At 42.0% G+C, this 18934-nt stretch overlaps 1 protein-coding gene and 1 long non-coding RNA gene across 2 annotated transcripts in view; one reads left to right on the forward strand and one right to left on the reverse strand.

Moving 5' to 3' along the window:
- The window catches only part of Plcl2 (phospholipase C like 2), a 179496-nt gene that overhangs the window by 121453 nt on the left and 39109 nt on the right, over positions 1–18934 (forward strand). Inside the window, exon 4 of the mRNA XM_048355928.1 lies at positions 13491–13566. Coding sequence (XP_048211885.1) covers positions 13491–13566 — 76 coding nt within the window. The remainder of the gene's footprint in view (positions 1–13490; positions 13567–18934) is intronic.
- Positions 833–14032, reverse strand: LOC125358640. Its single transcript, XR_007212348.1, has 3 exons — positions 14022–14032; positions 12701–12706; positions 833–2845 (listed from the first exon to the last, which is right to left on the reverse strand). It is a non-coding gene; the product is annotated as an uncharacterized LOC125358640 (long non-coding RNA).

An 18934-nucleotide genomic window follows, 5' to 3' on the forward strand; every position in this document is an offset into this window, starting at 1 on the left:
ACAGGAAAGCCAATGGGAAGTGACAGTCACTGATTTTTCATAGTGCCCATGAGAAGACAAGCATACTGTGTCAGTAGAAAATAGTGACAGTCCAGTCTGGTTTCATGTTATAATCCAGTAACTCTTCGTGTATTTACTGATATTTCGTGCTGCTTGATAATGAGGCACTAAAAATGAGTCAGTCAAAGAGTTGAGTTTAAGGCTGGATGCTGGTGGCTCATGCCTGTAATCCTAGCTACTTAGAAGGCTGAGATCTGAGGGTCACGGTTCAAAGCCATCCTGGGCAGGAAAGTCCGTGAGAACCTTATCTCCAGTAAACTACTCAGAAAAATCAAGAAGTAACTCTGTGGCTCAAGTGGTAGAATACTAGCCTTGAGTAAAAGAAGCTTAGGGACAGTGCCCAAGCCCTGAGTTCAAGCCTCAGGATTGGCAAAAAAAAAAAAGTTAGAAGTAGAGGTGTGGCCGAAATGGTAGAGTGCCAGCCTTGAGTGAAAAAAGCCTTTTCTTTTTCTTAGCCACATCAAACATTTCTTGGAGTGGGGTTGTGAAGGGCTGGGTGGAGAACGGGGAATTGGGTGGAGTCCGTAAAGGACTGTGTACTGTGTGTGAAAACCCCCCATTTCCCTTTACCACCTTTCAAGAAGGGAGTGGGGGCTTCTCTCCAGTGATTAAGCCCAGACTTGCTGAGCATGCTCAAAAGAATGATCTGGCTAAGGAAGGTATTGGAGCATACAATAGGCCCGGCAGAGAACAACCCAGTGAAGCCCTCTCCCACCAGGATTGATGTGGTTCGTTAGACCATTTCTTTCTTTGTTTTCAAAGAACATCTTCCCTCCCCTTAGTCTGAGCTCCAGGATGGCAGGGCACATATGTGTTCTGCTCACCACTGTTGGCATTACACAGCAGAATATGGCACACAAAATGTGTATATGATAAATGACTGAAAATGACCTTGATTTCCAGGATGAATACATCATCGGGTTCCTACCTTCCATGTCTGTGTGGGGCCATGTACCTTTAGACTTAGTGAAGCCACCTTGAGCTGGGCAAGAGCCCTCACGTGTGTACACTGTTTGGTGATTTTCCAAGCATGCTCATAAGTGGGTTGTTACATGAGCTAATTATCAGAGATGTGGTTTGCAGTGATTTTAGCATGTGGACTTGGGGTGCCCCAGCACTGACCCTGGTGAGTAGGACATACTGTACTCCTATGCTTCCGAGGAAGAAAGCCTTGGCTGACTCCAGCTCCGCCTCCGGAGAGCTTGAGTTCATCCTTATCCCATCTGTTCCCTGGTGTATTTGCAAGGATACATCTCTGTAAATACAAGAGTAAATTCACACGTAACCCAGGTAGATAGTCATGGGGTGAACAGCATGCTGTATAAGACTGTTTTTATTCAAGGACATGAAATATGACTAGAAATGAGAGAATGAAAGGGGAACTTGCATGCCCCAGGACAGAGATAGGTGGTTGGTGTGGCTTGTTTTTGTTTCAAGCAGAGGTGTTAGCAAAGAATGTGAGCCCTGATAATGAGTACTCTGCTCTAGGGCTTCCTTCTGAGGCCTGGCAAGTCCATTTCTTTTTTTGTAAAATGGGCCTGGAATCACCACCTCAGTGGACTGTCAGATTATGTATACATAGCCCAGGGCATAGTAGCTCCTCAGGAAATGGTAGTTAGAATCATGGCATTACTGAGTTTATGCAGGTGTGGTCTTCTCCCGCTCAGGACAATTGTGCACATTCTGCCGTGCTCTTAAGTGCTGTTTTTTTCATTACAGCTAAGTCCCAGTTGTTTCTTCTCTTAACTAACATCTATACTTGGTTATAACAGACCTGAAATTAGGGCTATTTTATAGGAAGACCATAATTGAATTACTATCTGTTAATTAGGAATTTCTAAATCACCTTGATCCCCTCTAGAGAAAAGCCTTGATAGAAATAGGCAGCAATAATGGTGGAACTGTGTTTAATTCAGCTTGTATCTTTTGAAATATAGTTAATTGGATAATAACAGTTCTAAAGGAGCACCTCAGAACGCTAAATGGTCCTTTGTGGCTTGAAAGAGTTAACACAGCATCCAGAAGCTCCTGAAGACTCCATTTCCGGAAGAGCTCTGAATAATTAAGTTTAACCAACTCAAGTTCCCCTTTCTTCTTGCAGGAATGAGTCATGTCTGCTTTTGAACCTTTCTTACCAGGTCTTTGGAGACCCTAACCTCCATTTAAGATTTAGCCTGAACTCACTGTCTCTAAAAATCCAAGACCAGGGGAGACACAGTGGGTTCCAAGACTTCTCTTTCCCAGGCATGCACTGGAAGCAGAAGCCCTGTGGAGACTCTCTTCTCACAGGTCTGGGCCTAGCTTGCCCACAGGCACTGTTGCACAGTTCCTTCCATGTTGAAAGTCTCCCCTACGCACCCAAATCCCTTCCTCTTCTTGTGAACATAGAGTGTAAGTGAACAGTGTGCAAGTGATATGTGCTGCTTACAATAGTGTGAGGATAGCATGCAACCCCATTTCTTTAGTTAAGAAAAGAAGGCAGTGCTTAGGAGTGTTATGAAGCTGATGGGATGAAAGGCCCAGGAGAGGATGAAGTTTGTGCCTGCCCAAGCTTATGGAACACGTGGTACCAAACAATCCCCTGTGTTCTATAGACCATTGACTATGAAAATATTGCCTAAGGATCCCACTCGTGTACACTTGATATACCACGCAGCAAGTTCTTCCCCAGAGAGATAGCTGGTCATGTAAAGTTAGTCATATAATAGAGGAAGAAGAGAGTTGCTGCAATTCAAGTGCCTTGAGTTTGCCATATACATGTTCTTCATATAGCAAAGCACAGAAACTGTTCAGACTTCAACATTGTTTTTGTTCCCTTGTGAATATTACTTTGTATAGGGACAGAAACTGTACAAGATCATATCTGAAATTCTTTCCATATTTTTGAAACTCTGTTTATTTCCTGAAATAAGATGGAACAACTTATATTTCTTCATGTTTTGGTTAAAACTAAACTAAAATTTGAAATCTGGGGTGTTTTAAAGTTGATCAGCAATTTATAGTAGGATAGACATCTGAAGTCTGAACACTGCCCGCATTACTAATCTTTTGGTCCAGTGGGAAGCACTGGTTTTAACAGAAACCGTTTCAGGCTTCTCTAGCTGTTTTTGTATTAGCTTTGTCAAGCCCTGGCCTATTTCAGTATGTTTGGTACCACAGAAAGGTTTCAAGTACTTTGGTTCATCACCTTTATAATAACAATAAAAATATTCAATAAAAAATAAGGAAAAAGAAGACTTCAAGTAAGGCCAAACTCCATATAGACTAGAAATAGGAGTAAATTCCTTTTAAATTTGAGTTTACTTGAGACTTTAGACTTCATTCGGTGGTTTATGTGAAATAAAAAAATCTCATCTGATTTACAGTCTAGCTGTTCGTAAGATATCTTACTCTGGCATATCTACTATTTTGAGCTCCCTAAGCTCTACTCTTATGATTTTGGTCTTTCTTTTTACAAGTATCAGTTCTGTTCTTCTCTCTTTGCTCTCTTCTCCTCACCTCCTGCCCCGCAATAAATGTGAATGACTAAAGACTTCTGGTGGCTAAGCCTGGAAGTGCCTCTGTCAGAGAAACCCACAGTGTAAGCACTGGATGCCCCAGCCACTGATGAAGATGAGAACGTGGAGTGATAAGTCAGTTGTTTTCGCTCTGTGATAACATTTATATTCATGGATGAATTCGAATGGCTATTTGGATAAGAAGAGCCTGTGTTACACCGTGAATAATAAACATATGTCTTGATCTCATATTTATGTGCTGACTCACTTCAGAGGCTGCCCTTGAAGTCTCATCTGTAAAATGCAGCCCCTTCTATGTTGGTGAACAACTACACATTAATGTAGTGAGAAGTGATTGAGTCAATGATTGGGGGAGAAGAGGCTTTCTACAGTATGAAAATTCAGCTAGATAAGAGGAGACGTTGCTACTTCACAGGTTTCTGTGTGAAATGTGTTGCGTAAGAGCCTCTGGTTGTGCCACTGTTGGGATAAACGGTAGGCAGCAGGAGAACCACACTGACCCCTGACAGCAGCCCTGCTCTTACATGGAAAATGAGAAGTCACTCATAACTCCTAATCCACTTCAGATTTATGTAGCATTTGGTACCTATTGTCTAACGATAAGTGACTATAAAAATAGTCCACTGTTGAGGCTGATATTAAGTCCAAGCTCTGACTGAATATGTTAGAAGCTGAGAGTCTAACTTATACTTAATAGAATTGGAGAATTTGGTGGGGAAAAAATCAAGAAGATTAAAAAAAAAATATTCTCCCCCCCACCCCACTTACCAGTGATGGGGCTGGGATTATACTTATTTTGAAAATGGAAAATCTGTAAATGCAGTTGATACCATAGGGAATACTTTGAGCATAACTCAGATTTCACTTTGTGTGTCCAGTCTTGTCTATGAAGTAAATGAAGTAGATGAACCGCAAACCTAGATCTTTTTTTTCTCTCTCTTTTTCTTTTTATTTTCTTTTATTTTTTTGCCAGTCCTGGGGCTTGGACTCAGGGCCTGAGCACTGTCCCTGACTTCTCTTTGCTCAAGGCTAGCACTCTGCCACTTGAGCCACAGCGCCACTTCTGGCCATTTTCTGTATATGTGGTGCTGGGGAGTCGAACCCAGGGTTTCATGTATACGAGGCAAGCACTCTTGCCACTAGGCCATATCTCCAGCCCGCAAACCTAGATCTTGGTGGACTAAAAACACATGCACAGGCACACACACACATACACACGTGTCTCCCGGTTACCTCAGTGCACTGAGGCTGTCAGGAACTCTACCTATCCATGCGTATCTGGTGTCTCAACTTCCTGCTAGATTTCAGAGAACTCTTTGAGCCAACTCTCAGGACCTCACAAGCACAAGCTGCAGCCTCCCAGCACTTAATTTACAGTGACCTTCAGGCTCCTCAGCATAAGGTGTCACATTGACTGTAGTGTAACCATGTAGCATGAAGAAATATGGTAATGCTTTTATTCCTGTCACTTTGAAGTTTTGTCACTTTGCCCCCCCCCCCATAAGCCCTATGATTGCACACTGTGGAACATCTTGATGCATTTGTAGCATTATTACAGAACTGCTGATTCTGCATTTACATCACCGGAGTTACCAAGATCACTGGATGAGCAGATCCAGAGCTCCTAGTACTACAGACCTCTTCCTCCCCTTGCAGAAGTTCCCCCACAGAAGCTCCCGTGAGTGTTCTGTACCTTTGCTCTTTCCATCCCACTAGCCACTCCTCTGTCTCAGGTCTCCCATACTTGGTGTTCTTGTGAGTGATTGTAGAACATCATTATAATGCTCTTTTATCTTTAAAATTCCTCCTACAGAAATACAGGTTTTCATCTGAGCTACTGTTGCTATACAGAGAATTCTTCACTTTTCCAAATGTTAGAGCCAAGCTTTTCACAATTTCACTTGCTGCTGGAGAGTCTCACAAGATTTTCTTCACTGTTATAACCACTGGCTCAGTTCAGCAAAAGTGGAAGTCCACATCCTAAATGAGTTAGCACATTTCCAAGTGCTCTGCCCCTACAGGTTGTGTTAGAACCTCCTGTACTCCAGCCAGAGGTGGATGTTTTCCCTGTCTGTCATCTTCGGCTCTCCTGTGTCCAGTGAGCTAGCCCTAGACTTTCACTTTGGCTTTCCTTATATAAATTTCCCTTCATCCCTTCCTTCCCAGCATGTCCTCAAAGTGGTCCCACCTGCCTCCTGTCCCCACCTGCCTCCTATTCTCACCTGACTCTTGTCCTCCCTTCCATGCTTCTTGAGCCCCATTGGTTTCTTTTGTGCTAATCAGTAGTGATTCTGTAATCCACTTTGATCTTAGGACATTTCTGCTTAAAATCTATGATGTAGCTCAAACTTGATAGTAGGAAGGGAGTTCTTTGCTTTATCCAATCTTCCTCTTTACTCTTATTCTGTCCAATTTCAATGTGGATTGAAACACTGAAAGCTGGAGGACATTTGGCACTTTTTAGGCGTTTTTTGTTTTGTTTTGCCAGTCCTGGGCCTTGGACTCAGGGCCTGAGCACTGTCCCTGGCTTCTTTTTGCTCAAGGCTAGCACTCTGCCACTTGAGTCACAGTGCCACTTCTGGCCATTTTCTGTATATGTGGTGCTGGGGAATCGAACCCAGGGCTTCAAGTATACGAGGCAAGTGCTCTTGCCACTAGGCCATATCCCCAGCCCCATTTGGCACTTTTTAAAATCCTGTCCTTGTATGGGGGTTCAACCCACATATGCTCATTTTCCTTTTGATAACAGTCCAGGCAAAACTTCAGGTTCTTTCCATGATTTTACATAGGTTCTTTTTCCTATAATTTTCTGTAATTTGCATAGTGAAAATGGTAGCAGAGAGGTTCATGTGGGAAACCCAGAGCCAGTTGCTCTGGAAATGGCTTGTTGTTTAGAAAGTGTTTTCACAGCACCCTTGCTGGAAGAGAGCGTGACCACAGTTCTTAGTGACAGGGCAAACATCAGCCCTGGCAAGTGACTGGCTCTTTGCCCTCCCCATGCATAGAGACCCCGTTGGGATAGAGTGGGGAGTTAGGTTTCATTGCAAAGACCCTTCCCTCACACACAATCATAAGCCTTTTATGCCCCCCCGTTCATCTATATGACTTTTAAAATGTGTTCAAGTATTAAAAGCTATATTGTAGTTTTAACAATAATTTATACATGTGCTGTTTCCATTAGTTCAAGCTTGTGCCGTCTGGCTGCACTTTAGGTTGAGTAAGAGAAAATATTACCTCTGAATTTTAGTTTAGAAGTCCCAGATACCAGGATTTCTGAAATTGATTCTAAAACCCTCCAGCAATACAGAAATAAATATTATTTTACAATGTTAAAAAGAAAAATTACATTTCCTTCAAGAGCGTAGAAAGAATGGGCAGAGCTTATAAGTTCCAGAGAGAACATTGCTCTTGTTTTCTACCCTGTTCATGTGTCAGTGAGCCCATTTGTTTCCTGGAGCTGTGCAGCAGGATGCTGACAGGCCACCTGGGATGTGGAGCTTTGAAGGCTGCCCTGGGCCATTTGTGCTGCTGGAACAGATTTTATAAAAGCAGACTTGTTTTCTCACAGATCTGGAGGCTAGAAAGTGGAAGTGAAGAAAACAGCATGTGGAGAAGGGGGTCTTCTCACGTCAAAATGTGGCTGGAGGTGAAGGGCAAGCTCCCGAACACTGTGAGAGCCCCTTTTATAAGGGACTTGATCCCCCTCACAGTCTTCCTGGGCCAGGTCACCTCATAGAGGTCCTACCTTTCCCTACTGTTACACTGGCAACACCTAAACATCAAAGGGGACTTAGTCTCACCACAGCAGAGGCTAGCATTCAGATAACACTTAGGAGAGATAAAATACTACTTAGGATTGAGTTAATTCTAATCTTCCTAAGACCACATCTTTCATTCATGTTTGCCTGTTATTCCTCACCCCTGCAATCCTGAGGCAAGTCTCCTCTGGACTATCTGGGTCCATCCTGAGCTCTGTGGTGCCTGAGGCCACATTTGCCCCCTTGCCTGGCATGCATCTCTTGCATAGTCTTGGCAGCCTGGGGAGGGGGAGGGTCAGTGGGGAGGACCAGGTGTACTCAGTCACTGGAATGTTTGAAAAGTCATAACTTGAATGAATTGAGTCTGGGAAGATTCCTACCTGTTCTCTGTTCAATAATCATGGGTCCATGGACAGGAAGAAACCTGGCTGTCTGGTTGTTATAGGACTTCTCCACCTCTGCAGCCCTGAGGGAAACAGTTACAGTAAAAGCAAGCCTGTAAGCCTGTATTAAGTACAGGGCCAGCCAGGGAGATGGAGGTTCAAAACAAAATCAAAGGACTAAAGTCAGCAAGTGTTATTACTCAGAGTTCTTTCATTCAGTGCCTGAATTATTGGCAAAAATGATTTTCGCAATTATTAGCAACATCTGTGTTCCTGAGATAGAAGGAATTACTTAAAATCAGACATAAAATTCTTATGTAAACACCATGTGTGTTTTGAGCTGGGCACCAATGGCCTACACCTGGAATCCTAGCTACTCAGGAGGCTAAGATCTGAGGATCGCAGTTCAAAGCCAGCCTAGGCAGGCAAGTTCATAATACTCTTTTCTCCAGTTAACCACCAAAAAGCCAGAAGTGAGTGGAGCTGTGGCCCAAGTGTAAGACTGCTAACTTTGAGCAAAAATAGCTAAGGTACAGTGCCCAGGACCTGACTTCAAGCCCCAGGACTGGCACAAAATAAATAATTTTTTTTTAAAGGAAGCCATTCTGGGGGCTGGGAATATGGCCTAATTGCAAGAGTGCTGGGCTCACATACATGAAGCCCTAGTTCAATTCCTCAGCACTACATATATAGAAAAGGCCAGAAGTGGCGCTGTGGCTTAAGTTGGCAGAGTGAGCAAAAAGAAGTCAGGGACAGTGCTCAAGCCCGGAGTTCAAGCGCCAGGACTGGCCAAAAAAAAAAAAAAAAAAAAAAAAAAGCCATTCTGAAAACAGATTTTTCCTAGTTGGTAAGCAAGTTTCAAAACAGAATACAAAGGAATAGTCTCTAGAAACCTTGTAATATATAATATAGTAATGTTGCTTTCCTTAACTACCTGTAAAAAGAGAATTTATCTTAAATTAACTTAGGGAATAACTTTCAAAAAATAGTTCCTTCCTTCCTTCCTTCCTTCCTTCCTTCCTTCCTTCCTTCCTTCCTTCCTTCCTTCCTTCCTTCCTTCCTCCTTCCTTCCCTCCCTCCCTCCCTCCCTCCCTCCCTCCCTCCTTTCCTCCCTCTTCCCTCCTTCCCTTCCTTCTTTCCTTTCTTCCTTCCTTCCCTCTCTTTCTTCTCTTTCTCTCCCTCCCTCCCTTTTTTTCCTTTCTCAGTACCAGAGTTTAAGTTCAGGGCTCCGTAGGTAGGTACTCTGCCATTTGAGCCACTCTACTGTGTACCTTTTGTGTTAGTTATTTTTGAGATAGAGTCTCACTTTATACCCAGGCCAACCTGGACTACTTGTGCATCCCTCCTCCTACTTGTGCATCCATTTGTCACTGACCACTGTGCCCAGCTATTGTGCTTTCCACATAGCTTGGGTGCCAGGCCACTATACACAGCCATGGACTCTTATGCCTATGCTGAACTCAAACTGCAATCCCCAATTTCACCTCTCCGGGAGCTAGGATTACAGGGGTGAACACCATACCCATCCCAAACATAACACTTTTGTGAAAGGCATTTCTGATGTAGTTCTAATTTAAGGAAATATAAAGTTCTATTTTTGCTTTGCATTTGGTTGAAACTTTTTCATCTACTTAAGTCCTTTACTAAAACATTATTCTGAAGTCAAGCACATTTATGAAATGAGTTTCTGAGCTATGTCAAATCTGTAGATTTTTTCCAATGCATCTGTTCCAGAAATTTAGCAACAATGATATGAAAGCATCTTGCACTGAAGAAATAATACTCATATCCATGTGCTAAGTTTCTCAGGCTGGCAGCGTGGTGTCTGCTGTATCAGTACTTAAACCTGTATGCTTGATGGAGATTTGTTGATGAAATTAATTCATTTGCAAATCGTGCTTGTAAAACCAACCATTCTACTTGGCCTTGCACTCTATGAACATATTAAAGTATTATACCTCATAGTAAACAGAACAACCTAAGGCAGTGCATTCCTTTGGCTCATCTCTCCATATTATTCCTCACATACCTGCTGACCTGAGATGCTTATTCTGGTAGTTTCATGTTAAATATAAACAACTTCTCTTTCATGACAATAAGTTTTTAAGTGGTGCTAAGTAAGTTTTTATTGATAGCATTAAAAAAACGCTTTTTCAAGGGGTTGTATTGAAATATTATTAGAAAAAAATGAGGCTGAAGGGTATAACTCAGTGGTAGAAAACTTGCCTGGCATGTGTGAGGCCCTGATTCAATCTCAGAAAAGCAAAATAAATGTAAGAAAAAAGAAAATAATAACTTTGGGCCAATGTTAGTAGGTGAGATGACATTCTACATGGTAGTAGCTTTCAGAAGTGACAGGATTCCTTCTGATTTTGTGTGTCCTTCTGTTTGGAAGGCCCTTTCCTTTTCACTTGTACAGTTGTTGTTCATGTGTCAAGACCTATCATAGTATCATGAGAAAAGCAGAGCTCTAAGGGCAGGTGTCATACCAGTTCCATTAATGACTCATTACAGCCTCTTCACCTGTAGTCCAGGATGACCTTGAGAAAGTAGCCTGACTCAAGTATGTCTCCAGTGTTCACAGATATAAAACTAACATCCTCAATATTCACCTCACATGGATACTGTGTCCATGAAAGGAAATAGAAAAAACACCAGCCACATATTTTGATGTGGAGGAAGAAAAGGCACGAAATTACTTTTATCTTGATGTTCATACTACTTATGTAACTGCAGCTTGCTATAAAGTAGCAGACTAAGACAAAAGTTGTTTCCTACTGATGAGCTAGACCTTAAACTCAGATTGTCCTGCTCTATTCAGATACAATTTTCACCAGAATGAAAGGAAGCTATTAGCCAACTGTCAGGAGGGCCCATGGCCTGGCTTTTTGTCCCTGCCAACCAGCTTCTCTTTTGCATCCTTCCTCTAGGGCCCGTAGCCCATGGGATTTCGTCAGTAGTAACTTGATCACTAAAGAATATTGAATATTAAAAATACTATTAGAGTTGAGAATACATGCTATGGGCAAGAACTAGAAGTTGATCACAAATATCAAGTTATAAATATGGAATCAGGTATAGTGGCACATGCCTCTAATTCCAGCTACTGAGGGGGCAGAGGTAGGTGTATTACATCTTGAAGCCAGTTAGGCAAAAGCATGAAGCCCTACCTGAAAGGGAAAAAGGGAGGGGAAAAGGAGAGGGGGGGAGGGAGGGGGAAAGAGGAGAGGAAGGGAGGAGAAAAGAAGAGGGGAAGAAAGGAGAGGAAGAAAGGAGAAAAGAGAGGACAGAGGAGGGAAGAACTAAAGGGTTAGGGATATGGCTCACGTGGTCGAGTGTTTGGCCTAGGAAGAACAAGGCATTGATTTCAATTCTTAGCATTACCCCCCAAAAAATCCTGATTATAAATAGGATTATAAATGTGTATCCTCAAACTACAAAAAGCTATAAACTGGCAGTTCCTTCTTCCAAAGGAAATGGTGCAAACATCTAATAGCAGGTGTTGGAAAGTGAATCATCTTTGTAAGGTCTGGAAGTGTTTTCTTCCTGCCCTATCTATGCTTTGCTGGCAATTTACTGTGTGGCTCCTTCCAGGCTGATTCCCTCTGGGATTCCTAACACCTTCTGGAAATTCCTCCTACTGTTTACTTACAAACTGAGGAAGAGTGGCGTGTACTAACCACCACCTTTGTTTTGTCACACTGCTTATGAGAAGGTGGAGCACGTTCACCTCCACTGTCAGGCTAGGAACTTCCACATGGAAACCTGAGCCATAAACAGACTCTCTGGTGGGCATCTGCATGGATGTCCTCACACTGCAGTTACTCCCTACCAACTCTCCTACCCATGGGCTGTGCTGTAAGGTTTGCCTTTATCACACCCAGTAGGCCACTGGCCACAATAGCTATGCCACATCCCATATTGCTTCACGTACTGTAGCTGTTGTTGCTCTGCTAGTGCTCCTTCCCTGCCCCCAACATCAGCAGCAGCAGTTAGCTCAGCCTGGGGACTCAGTGCACCACACAGAGGGCTGTCCAGGGAACTAAGCATCCTCCACCCCATACAGAAGCACAGAGGCAGAGGGGATGCGCACTCCTGGTGCCCTGCACATACTTTTCAGCTGAAAGGTTCATATTTGTTTAAGTCTTTTGGCCATGCTTTCCCCTGAGAGATGCTTCTGTGAATAATAATATGCTTGTTGTTTCTCAGAGCTTCAGCACAGCGGGTTTTCCAAGTAGAACTAAAATTAGTAATGAATGTTAGAAACGTTGCCAGTGAACATATGAAAGAAGGGCATACTCATTCAGCTAATTGTGTGCTACCAGAAAGTGCTCTGCCAGGCCTCCTGGGAAAATGGGGAGTCAACCATGACATCTACCATTTGCAAGTACATCCTTGAGCCAGTCTCTCCACATGCACCCTCTCATTTAATCCTCCCATGGTGAGATGTAATGTCTTCTAGTAAGCTCATTTTATAAAGCGGAGGTTGGAATTTGGAGGTAAAATACCATCCAGGACAACAACACAAAAACGAAGGACTGACAGGACCTGGACCGGAAGTACACACACACACACACACACACACACATACACACACACTCCCATCCCTGCCAGGTGAACTGTGTGTGTGAGCTCATGCTCATTTGAGTTTGTTGTTTAATTAGTAGCTTTCCAAATTGCTTCTGCCATGTTCTTTTGCTTCATGACTGGATTCATTTTATTCTTTAGGTTTTCTTCTTTTGCCTGTTTGAATGATGGCACCTACTGGCCACTGCTTTGATATTGAGCTGTGACAACAACTGTCTGTGCTTGAAAAAGCCCTTGTGTCTTCACATCTCTCATTTGGCTTGACATCAAAGCTGATAAAGGTTACTGATGACGATACAAACCTTTTTAGCATGCAAATTTGTAATAGCACAGATGACTTTATATCAGCATAATAGAGTTCTTAACTCCATTTTTATCACTGCCTGTTCAGTACGGCAAGCTGGAAACTGGAATGTTTTAATGTGCAGGAATGACTCAGATTTAAAAGGATAGATGTGAAAATACTGAGTTGCAGAGGGCAAGCTCTACCACTAGGCTGTAAACTTCTAGAAGACAGGGGCTGCCTGTAGTAGACCTTCCATGAACAATGAGGACATATTAAACTTTTGATGATTACTATAAATTTTGTAGAACTGGAAAAGTTGACAAATGTTGTTTGACTCTAAGAATCTAGCTCACTTAAAAGGCTTGTTTGATTATGCAACCAGATCTGGTGTATGGTAGGCCAGTGTTCTAACACTGGGCTACATTCTGATTCACTTCACCCCTTTATTTTAAATGCTTATTGCATATTTTAAACTAAGATTCAATTGAAGCCATTTTGGGTAAAATAGATAAAAATTTGTAGGTGCTGGAGCTATCTATAAAATGGAGTTGGACATTTTGTCTAAACAATGACTGAAAAATATGACTTAAAATTCAGAGCAGTTGAGCATAGATCTCATTGTTTTTCACAATGAAGCAAACCTGGGTCAGGTTGTCTCAGGGCTTAAGTACACTATGGTACTGGTCTGACTACACCTGAAGCACAATATTACTCACAGCCTGTTTAAATGATTATATGGAGATGCACCCATTTGTTACTTTTCACCGACGCACATGCATCTGGGCTGTGGACAATTGGTCGAAAGCAGCTTGCAACTTCAGATCAGATTGTGTTTAGGCCTGTGTTACAGGTGCAGGGGTACCTGGCATTGTCTCATGTCTGGGTGTTCCCTCCACAGATGCTTCAGTCCCTCAAAGCGTTGCTTGAAAATGCAGACACTGTGTATGAAAAGATCGTGCACTGTCAGAAGGCAGGTAAGTGGACATTTCTTTTCTTTAAAACAAAATGAATAGCATAATCTATTTCTCTTACAGTTATGTAAGAGAAGAGATGTAAGTCATCTTTCTCAATCCCATCAAAAGATAAGATAATTCTTTTTCCATGGCCAAAGAAAATACTAATTTATTGTTTCTCAGTGCTGGATAACAAACTCAACAGCAGGGAGATTTCAAAATGCATCAACATCGGTCCAAGATGTTGGCTAGGAATTAAAAGTTGTTTTTAAAAAAAGAAAAAACAGCTCTCAGAAGAACTGGGTGCAGTAGTATACACCTGTAGCCCCAGCACTGTAGATGCCAACGCAAGAGGATCTTGAATTCAAGACTAGCCTGACTCTATATCAAGACTCAGTCTCAAAGCAAACAAAAAACCAAAACACACACACAAACAAAAATCCTCAGGCATCTGTAATGTGTAGCCAGGGTTGAACTCGTGACACCAGTTCCTCCTCGGTCTTCCCTGTGCAGCCAAGCCTGCCAGTCAGCAGTGACCTTCTACTACTGCTTGAGCAGAAAAAGAATAGTTTCCAGTTACAACTTAGTAACACACTGGGATTTTCGAGTACTGATAAAATATTGATTTAATACCCAAATGTTGTGTCGTGTTATAAGGTTCTGCTTATATGAAGCATCTACTGGTGCTTTGCCATTTACAATGAACTTACATCCTATTATAAACCTATTGTAAGTTGAAAATATTATATGGTGAAAATGCACTGAGTTTACTTAAGCCGTAGCTAAGCAACACAATGTGCTATAGAGCATCAGGCACTGGACCTCATGACCTGGTCGCTGTGCCTTATTGCTGCAGCCCACCCTTCGTGAGAGTGCAGTGCAAGTACTCAAGAAGAGATTAAACTTCCAAGTCTGTGGATTCTACTCAGAGCTGATCATTTTCACCATAGTAAGCTGCAAGTTGAACCCTTAGAAATCAGGGTCCATCTGTAGTTAATTTTAGGTGTAGTAAGGTAAGAAAATAAAAAATAACATAAGAACGTTCCATTTTCTGCCAATTTGTCCTACTTTCCCATTTTCCTAGCCTTTCACAATTCCAGGATTTATTCTATAGCATTCTATTCAGTCCTCCAAACCACATATTTGCTTCACTTGATAGTACTTTTTCAGTTATTGTGTTTTATTAGCATATTCCATCTTCTCAACAGGATAATAACTTCCAAGACTGTATATTAAGTTATTCTGCATCTTACCCACAACATCTGTTCTAACAGTCGGTGCAGAGTAATGGCTTGAATATTAACTAACTAAATGCAATTTGACTTTTATTATTTTATTAACCACATGTGTGAGAGTTGTGGATTGGGGAAATTTTTTTCAATAACTGGCTGTGGATTCAAAATTGGAGTTATTAGCATTAATGCTTTGCAAATTTATTGGTTTACAAAATTCAATCATTTCTGGTATAATGTGTCTCTCTGATTGTGGTTAAAAGGTTTGTTTACTTGTACTTAAAAACCTGAAGAACCTTTTCTCTTAGAGAATTTTTGGGGATGGAGGATGTGTACTATGCAATGGCCAGGTGTCTAGGGTTTAGAGATCTTTAGAATCATGTCATGATTATCTTTTGGTTTTAAAGTTACTACCTAACACCACAGACCTCTGTTTTCTTGAGTGTGTGTGTGTGTGTGTGTGTGTGTGTGTGTGTGTGTGTATTTGCTTTGGGGGGGCTGGTTGTCCTGGGCACTGTCCCTGAGTTGTTTTCTAAAATTATTATTGTAAAGGTGATGTACAGAGAGGTTATAGTTATGCAAACAATTATACAAACAAGGAAATGAGTACAGTTCTTGTCAAACATTTTACCCCCTCCTTCATTTTCTCTGGCTTTCTTTCTGCATGACTCCCCTCACCCCCACAGTTGGTTTTTGTTTGTTTGTTTGTTTGTTTTGGCCAGTCCTGGGGCTTGGACTCAGGGCCTGAGCACTGTCCCTGGCTTCTTTTTGCTCAAGGCTAGCACTCTGCCACTTGAGCCACAGCGCCACTTCTAGCCATTTTCTGTTTATGTGGTGCTGGGGAATTGAACCCAGGGCCTCATGTATATGAAGCAAGCACTCTTGCCGCTAGGCCATATCCCCAGCCCCCTCACCCCCACAGTTGTAAAGTCCATTTTCTACCATAGTGTCTTGTGATTTTATCAAGACACTTGTGATAAAATCACGAGACACTAGTTCACAGGATGCTTTGTTTCACCCTTTGTCCTTTCTCTCACCATTTCTGTGATTCCCCTTTCCATCCCCAAATCAGATAGATGCAAGACAAAGGGTACCGAAATAAAAACAGTGACAACAGGGGGTAAACGAAGGGGGAAAGAAAAAAGGAAATAACTGCATTCAGTACACTAAAAAAAAAAAAAAGAAAAAGAAGAAAGAAACCTCTTGTTTCCATATCTTGTGGTTCATTTCGATTAGCATCATTTTGTAAGGTCATATGTATATAGCTATTGAGCTATTGTGATCCTCTGCTAGAACTACCCTAGACATATACTAATTATTACAAATGAGGGAAACCATGGAGTCTATGTTTCTTTGGGTCTGGCTTACTTCACTTAATATGACTTTTTCCAAGTCTTTCCATTTCCTTAGGAATAAGGTGGTATCATTCTTTATGATGGAAGCATAGAATTCCATTTTGTATATATACCACATTTTCTTGATCCATTCATCTACTGAGTGGCATCTAGGTTGATTCCATATCTTGGCTATGGTAAATTGTGCTGAAATGAACATAGTTGTGCTGGTAGTTTTAGTGTGGCCTTGTTTGTGGTCATTTGGATAAATGCCCAAGAGTGGGATTGCTGGGTCATAGGGGAGTGCCATGTTTAGCATTTTGAGAAACTTCCATATTGCTTTCCAGAGTGGTTGAACAATTTTACATTCCCACCGACAGTGTAGTAGCAGTGTTCTCTTAGCTTTTTTGCTCAAGGCTAGCACTCTACCACTTTGAGCCACAGCACCACTTCCAATTTTCTGGTGGTTAATAAGAGTTTCATGGACTTTCCTGCTCCAGCTGGCTTCCAACAGTGATTCTCAGATCTTAGCCTCCTGAGTAGTTAGGATTACAGGCTAAAACACTGGTGCCCAACTTTTGAGTACTTACTTTAGAATCTCTTGATCTTTTGTTTCTTTATTTACAATTATTGTAAGAACTTACAGTTGTATGAAGAATTGCTCATTTTTATTGGGCTCAAAAGACATTTGCATAAGATTTTAATTTTGCTAAGTAATTTTTATTCTGTTTACATAATTTTAACCTTTTGCAAAAAAATTTGGGTCACCAAAGTGCTGCAAGAAAATACTATTTCAGAAATACTTGTAACCTTTAAGATGTTTATAGTCTTATTAGATAAAACTTTGTTAAACAGTTAAATGGGAATATGGAGTTAGACATCCAACCCCTATCTATATTAAAAATTGCTTCACGCCTGATGCCAGTAGCTCGAGCCTATAATCCTAACTACTCAGGAGGCTGAGGTCTGAGCATCACAGTTTGAATCCAGCCCAGACAGGAAACTCTATGATACTCTTATTTCCAATATACTGCCAAAGAGTGGAAGTGAAGTTGTGGCTCAAGTGGTAGAACACCAGCCTTGAGAGAGAAAAGAAAATCTCAGGGACAGTGCCCATGCCCTAAATTCAAGCCCTAGGACACACACACACACACACACACACACACACACACACACACACACACACACACGTGCTTCCCACTCAATTACAGGTGCATGCCACTATGCCCCAGATATTAATTGAGAGGGAGTTTGGCGAACTTTTCTCTTCCCAACCTGGCCTCAAACTGTGATCCTCCCAGTATCAGCCTCCCAATAGCTAAGATTACAGGTGTGATTTCCCCCTTGTCCCCTTCCTCTGCCTAGTTGTTAATGAGATTTTAAGGGAGGAAAGTAAGTCAGATGATACTCAGTGGGATGTAGGCTAGGCCTTCTGGCAAGTAGAGACCCCCTGCAAGGCGAGGCCAGCAGCCTTGCTTCCCCAGAAACAAGGGGGCCCAGAGGGGGGACCTGGAGAAAGCAATGGGAACCGTTGGTGAGTGGCAACTGGACCACCTATATGCAGTCCACGTTTCTGAGATAAGCTAGTAATATGGAAAATTAAGCAGTAAAGGGGAAGGTTTTAGGAATAGAGTGTTACTAGGAATGTGTATGCTCCGGTGAAAATGAAGATAGTAAACACTAAAGAGACTAAGGCAAAAGGAGCAAGGAGGAAGGGGATGGAAGCAAAGCTGAGAGAACACTTGACCTTAGGAATGAGGCACATTCCTTTTCTGAGCTAATAAGAAAGCTGTAGCATTTTGAGAAAGTTCCATTCCGAGACGAGTATATTTCATTAGGGAGATAGTAAGATGGACACAGAATAAACAGAGTATGTACAAATTCAAACGTCCAGATAAGCACACAGGCTCAAGCAGAGGGCAGATAAGAAGCATACACAAGAGATCTGAGTAGGAACTTGCAGAACAAGAAGCATTGTGAATGTCCAGTTCATAAAAATTTATAAATGTTGATGAAATATGCCACATTCAGGAGGAAAAATATTTCCCACCTCTTCATCTTTCGCTATTTTAATGCCCAAAATCATAGCCTCTCACTCTGAATTATAGTCTTTTCCCATTGCTGATTGATCTATTTCATAAATGATAGGAAGATAATCTTGTCTCAGGGACCTGGGAGTTTTGGTTTTTTTGAAACAACCTTGCTCTGTTCCCTAGGCTGGCCTTTAACTCTCAATCCTTCTGCCTAGGCCTGAGATTATAAATGCTGAGATTATCAGCCTGTGCCACCATACCTCCTCCCTCCCCCCGCCCCGCCCCACCACCCAACTGGGTGTTTTTATCAGATGATTTATAAAGGAAAATAAATTATTATTTGAAGGAGAATGAATCAATAGCATACTTACTGCTAAAGGATTACCATATGTGTTCAACTTGTACTCCCTTTTGAATCCTTATTAAAATGACAGTAAGGGGTTTTGTTTTTAAGGCACAAATCTCTAAGACCAAGAATGGAAACCTCAGAGTTTGGGAAACTGAAAACAGCTTTAACACGTGATAGTTGACTTAACACGTGATAGTTGACTGAACACATGACAGTTGACTTCTCTGTGACTCACTGTGGTGGATGGAGGGCGGGGGGGGGGGGGGGGGGGGCTGACAGACAAGCTGATTTACATGTAGGCCACCCACTCAGAACTTAGGACAGGTGCCTCCAGAGACGAGTCAGGGAGCTACAAGAGAGGAGGATCTGCAAGCTGGATTGGAAGAATCCTGACAGCAACAACATTAAAAAGAATGAGAAATGTTAGCCTTCATATGAGGA

The sequence above is a fragment of the Perognathus longimembris genome, chromosome 10 (assembly GCF_023159225.1).
Source record: "Perognathus longimembris pacificus isolate PPM17 chromosome 10, ASM2315922v1, whole genome shotgun sequence".
NCBI lineage: Eukaryota > Metazoa > Chordata > Mammalia > Rodentia > Heteromyidae > Perognathus > Perognathus longimembris.